Source organism: Rana temporaria, chromosome 12, assembly GCF_905171775.1.
Source record: "Rana temporaria chromosome 12, aRanTem1.1, whole genome shotgun sequence".
In the NCBI taxonomy this organism is placed as follows: domain Eukaryota; kingdom Metazoa; phylum Chordata; class Amphibia; order Anura; family Ranidae; genus Rana; species Rana temporaria.
The window spans coordinates 30955704-30961703 of NC_053500.1; the positions used below are offsets into that span (position 1 = coordinate 30955704).

General features: G+C 47.0%; 1 protein-coding gene across 3 annotated transcripts in view; it reads left to right on the forward strand.

Moving 5' to 3' along the window:
* Positions 1-2625, forward strand: part of FAM171A2 (family with sequence similarity 171 member A2) — a 62932-nt gene extending 60307 nt beyond the window's left edge. For 2 of the 3 annotated variants that reach the window (XM_040331416.1, XM_040331417.1), the window contains exon 8: positions 200-2625. In XM_040331416.1, coding sequence (XP_040187350.1) covers positions 200-1646 — 1447 coding nt within the window. In that variant the 3' untranslated portion in view covers positions 1647-2625. The remainder of the gene's footprint in view (positions 1-199) is intronic. The other variant, XM_040331419.1, reaches the window with a different exon arrangement.
* Positions 2626-6000: the final 3375 nt, after the last annotated feature.

A 6000-nucleotide genomic window follows, 5' to 3' on the forward strand; every position in this document is an offset into this window, starting at 1 on the left:
TATTTCGCCTGTCGAGTTCCTCGGTCGTGTGTACGAGGCTTCAGATTTTCAGCGACTGCACTTCCAGTGCAATATTTCAAGTGCACTTTGCACTTGTAGAGCAAAGTGCATTTGCCTTTCGTAAATAACGCCCATGGTCTTGCTCATAACACCCTTATTGTTTGGTTTCGTTTCTCACTACTATTTTTTTTGTTTGCAGGCGCCGATGTCTGAAGCCAAGACAACAGCATCACAAACTGCAGCTTTCTGGCCTCTCTGAGCCAAAGCGGGACCAGGCTACCTCGACCTCCCGCCTTAATCTCATTAGCACCAGCCACCTGGACTCTACATCCACAGCTGATAGTGATCTTCGAACTCCAGTCCTACGCTCTGCCTATTCCTCCCGTGAAGACTTTTGTAAATCTGGTGGGCGTTCCTCCATCCAACATTCCACAGATACTCTTCCTCTAAGGCCAGGTTCTCGAGAAGATTACCCACTAAAGTCAGCCCGCTCTGGTGACCTGCTGGAGTCAGAAGATCTGAAAAGGAACTATGGAGGAAAGGGGCAGAGAAGGAGAGGAGGTAGAGGAGGAAATAGAGATCCACCTCCATCACCTCCTCCACTTCCACCCCCCTTTAAACATGTGATCGGTGACTCTAAACCACCAGATTATTTGATGACCCAATCAGCAGATCCACTTTCACGTCCCACTTCTTTGACTGGACCTGGACAGTTGATATTTTGTGGATCCATTGACCACATGAAGGAGGGTGGGTACAGACATGCCATGCCCACTTTGGTGATTCCAGCTCATTATGTAAGGTTGTCATCAGAAGACAATCCATCAGGGCAGAGTGAAGAGCAATCTGAAAGTGATTCTGTGTCATCACAAGCTTCACATGCCCACCATTTTGCCCCTCAAGATCATGCTCAACGTCAACAGTTGCTTCAGCAAAGTCACAACTACCAACAAGGAGGGCCCACCGGCTCAGGACAAGAACAGGAGGGAAAAGGCTGGAGCAACCACTCTTCTCAGATGAGTGGATCGGTCACCATCCCTGTAGTTTTTAATGAATCCACCATGGCTCAACTGAACGGAGAACTGCAAGCGCTCACAGAGAAGAAGCTTTTAGAACTTGGCGTGAAGCCTCACCCAAGAGCCTGGTTTGTGTCTTTAGATGGACGTTCCAGCCAAGTTCGTCACTCTTACATAGACCTGCAGACTGGTGATAAGATACGCAGTAATGATGCTAGTCTGGACTCAGGTGTGGATGTTAATGAGATTAAAGTAAAACCTGGACCAGAAGAAGGAAGAGGTGGGAGGTCTCAACATCAGCCTTCTTCTTTGACCTACTCTAAGCTGGTCTTTGCTGAAGAAGGGGATCAGAGCCTCAGCGAGAGTCGGACTGGCGGGGGTTGCTCGCCCGAAGACAGCTCACTCACCCCACTTCTGGATGAGGCTTCTGAATCTTGCCTGGGTATGAACAGGAGAGGGCGCAGCCGGGGAGACAGTTCTCGCAGCAGCACTAGCGAACTTCGAAGGGATTCAATGACCAGCCCTGATGAGGACCTTAATGACCAATCTGAAGGTGGGGATGACCAAGATAAGAAGAGCCCATGGCAAAAGAGAGAAGAGAGACCCCTGATGGTGTTTAATGTAAAATAATGAGGGATTTCTCAATTCTCGTTCTGTGTATAGGACATACCCCTCAAAGGACTGCAGGGAGAAAACGCAGGGATGGCCCCTGAATCCGAAGGCCGGGCCCGGAGAATGAAAAAGACCCTGCCCCCATCTCTCCCTTAACCTCGAGGCACGGCCCCAGCATTGGAGAGTTCCTGTGTGGAAGACCAGAGGCACCGCGATCTGTATACATCCAGAAACATACCTACCCATCGACACACATACAGCCAACACAATTACGAACATGCACCTATGTATATAATACACACTTGCAATATTTCTTACATACATACACAGGTGCTTTATGGTCCTCTGGTAACTGGGAGTCTATGACACTTCATGGTGAGACCCTCAGTGTGACCAGCCCCCTCTTTACAGAGGTAGAGCAGATCATTGATAACAGTGGACTTTTAACCTTGACGTTGTCTTCTATTTCCCTTTAAATAGTAATACAAGGACAAGAGAAGCAGGCCAAGCTCGCAGGAACATGGAGAATCTTTTGGTTTCATCATCATGTCCTCTATGGAGGTTCTGATGTAGCAGGGCATCCTAATGGCCCATGGCATCTCCCAGTAACTCATGCTTTGTGGTCCTAGTGTTTTGTTTGTGTAAGGTGTGTGGAAGATCATAGCTTGCAATACATTCTGATCCATAGTCCTCATTTAAAGGAGCCATGTAACTACTGTTTTACTGGCTACACTGCATTGTGGTACCATCTACCCCCCCTTATCATGGAAACCACATCTACTTATCGCAATGCATTAATGTAGCTCTTGCAATGCATTGTAACCATTGTGTACCCCCTTCCATCTTAATATTAGCCAATAACTTGCAATGCATCCTGGTCAACATGCAGTAGTATTAAGATACTTGAGGGATTTAATGATCCTCCTTTTTTTTGCAACGCATTATGGTCTTTGAAATTTGACGTTTCTAAAAAAAATATTCCAACTTCTTTTATGAAGCATTCCAGATAATGTTGTTCAGAAGATCCTTAGAGGGAAGCTGTTTGTATTGCAAGAAGCTAGCCCCCTAGCGATTTCCCAAGGAAAACAGCACAAGAAATCAAGCGTGTTTGTCATGTTTAAATAGTACTGCCATTTGCTACAAACCTTAATAATAAAAGGCGAAAAAAAAAAAAAAAAAAAGTTTGTACTGCAAACTAGTGGGGATGCCTCAACATACACTGCATTCATAGGTGAGCATTGAGTATCATATTAAGTATACAACTTAGGGGTTCTAGTCAGTAGTGAGTGGTGTTCTCAGAATGTCTGATCACAAGCCAGTGATTCCCAGCTAAACCCAACAAAGTATCTCTACAATATACACTATAGGGTAGATTCACGTACCTCGGCGCATTCTTCCGCCGGGCGTAGCGTATCTAAGATACACTACGCCGCCGTAACTTTTTTTTTTCGAATCCTCAAAGAATTTGTGCCGTAAGTTACGGCGGCGTAGTGTATCTTTGGCGGCGTAATGGCGCGGAATTCAATTCGATGTGATGGGGGCGTGTTTTATGTAAATGTGTCGTGACCCGATGTAAACAACGTTTTTTTTGAACAGCGCATGCGCCGTCCGTGGTGGGTATCCCAGTGCGCATGCTCGAAATTAAACCGGAACAAGCCAATGCTTACGACGGTGACGTCATTCTACGCAATTCTCCCTATTCGCGATCGACTTAAAAAATTCAAAATGCGAGGCGGGAACGACGGCCATACTTAACATTGAGTACGCCTCATATTAGCAGGGGTAACTATACGCCGGAAAAAGTCGAACGCAAACGACGTAAAAAAAATGCGCCGGCCGGACGTACATTCGTGGATCGCCGTAACAAGCTAATTTGCATACTCAACGCAGAATTCGACGGAAATGCCACCTAGCGGCCGCCGAAAAATTGCACCTAAGATCCGACGGCGTACTAAGACGTACGCCTGTCGGATCGAGCCGAGATGCAGTCGTATCTTGTTTTGTAGATACAAAACAATGATACGACACGCAAAATTTGAAATGACGTGGCGTATCAAGAGATACGCCGGCGTAATTCTTTCGTGGATCTGGCCCTATATTGTCAAAAGTATTGGGACACCTGCCTTTACACACACATGAATATTTATGGCATCCCAGTCTTAGACGGTAGGGTTCAATATTGAGTTGGTACCACCCTTTGCATTGATAACAGCTTCAACTCTTCTGGGAAGGCTGTCCACAAGGTTTAGGAGTGTGTCTGTGGGAATGTTTGACCATTCTTCCAGAAGAGCATTTGTGAGGTCAGGCACTGATGTTGGAAAAGAAGGCCTGGCTCACAGTCTCCGCTCTAATTCTTCCCAAAGGTGTTCTATTGGGTTGAGGCAGGCCAGTCAAGTTCCCCCACCCCAAACGTGCTCATCTATGTCCTTATGGACCTTGCTTTGTGCACTGGTCCAAATCATTTGGTGGAGGGGGATTATGGTCAGGGGTTGGGCTTAGTCCCTTAGTTCCAGTGAAGGGAACTCTTAAGGCATCAGCATACAAAGACATTTTGGACAATTTATGCTCCCAACTTTGTGGGAACAGTTTGGGGATGGCCCCTTCCTGTTCCAACATGACTGCGCACCAGAGCACAATCAAGGTCCATAAAGACATGGATGAGTGAGTTTGGGGTGGAGGAACTTGACTGCACAGATACCTGACCTCAACCCGATAGAACACCTTTGGGATGAATTAGAACGGAAACTGTGAGCCAGGCCTTCTCGTTCAACATCAGTGCCTGACCTCACAAATGCGCTTCTGGAGGAATGGTTAGACATTCCCATAGACACTCCTAAACCTTGTGGACAGCCTTCCCAGAAGAGATGAAGCTGTTATAGCTGCAAAGGGTGGACCAACTCAATACTGAAACCTACGGAATAAGACTGGGATGCCATTAAAGTTAGTGGGCCAGATTCAGATAGATTTGCGGATCTTTAGATCCGCGTAATCTATCTGATTTACGATCCGCCGGTCCAATTTTGCGAGGCAAGTGCATGATTCACCAAGCACTTACCTCGAAAATTGCACCGTCGGATCGTAACTCCCCCGGCGGAATTCAAATTCTGCGGCTAGGGGGAGTGTACAATTTAAATCAGGCACGTTCCCGCGCCAATTTAACTGCGCATGCGTCGCCGGGGAAATTTGCCAGTGCGCATGCTCCAAATGACGTCGCTAGGACGTCAATGTTTTCTGCGGCTACGTAAATTCTGGCCATCCGTATTCCCGATCGACTTACGCAAACAACGTAAAAATTTGAATCTCGGCGCGGGAACGACGGCCATACTTAACATTAGCTACCCCTCATATAGCAGGGGTAACTATCCGCCGGAAAAAGCCGAACGCAAACTACGTAAAAAAAAAGCGACGGGCAGGCGTTCGGTCTTGAATCGGCGGTATTTGCATATCCGACGCGTAAAAAACTGCGATGACACCTAGCGGCCGGCCGGCGGTAGATTGCAGCCTAAGATCCGACTGGTGTAAGGCACTTACACCAGTCGGATCTAAGGGAGATCTATGCGGAACTGATTCTTATGAATCAGTCGCATAGATCCGACCGACGGATCTCAGAGACACGACGGCGTATCCCCTTGATGAATCTGGCCCCATGTGCGTGTAAAGGCAGGCGTCCCAATACTTTTTGACAATAGTGTAATTATGCAAACCTCTGATCGTACATAATGAAACTGTTTACACACTTGACCCTCTGATTCCACTGCACTGTCAAAGCATTGTGTGTAAGAAAGTAGGCTGCCCAGCACACAATGACTGGTGAAAAGCAATAGTCGCCACCAGAGGCACTGTGGAATATATATCAAACCTACATGAAGGTATATTGGGCAGAGTCTCTTATTTTAAAGTGTATATCTGGGCAAAATAAAAAGAACATCTTCAGTATATTCCTGCAATATATGCACATTTTTCCTGGTTTTATGTCTTTAACCACTTCAATACTGAGCACTTTAAGCCCCTTCCTGCCCAGGCCAATTTTCAGCTTTTAGCGCTGTCACACTTTGACAACGCTGGTCGTTGTCACACTTTGGTCGTACAACACTGTACCCATATTAAAGCGGAGGTCCACTGAAAAAAAAAAAAATTAAAAGCCAGCAGCTACAAATACTGCAGCTGCTGACTCTTAATACATGGACACTTACCTGTTCTGGGCACCCGCGATGTCGGCAGCTGAAGCCGATCTGTACGTCGGCTCTCGGCTGTTGCCGCCACCATCCTCGATAAGGGAATAAGGAAGTGAAACCTTGCGGCTTCACTTTCTGGTTCCGTACTGCGCATGCGCGAGTCGCGCTGTGCGTCCTCACTGGTCCCTGCTATCTTT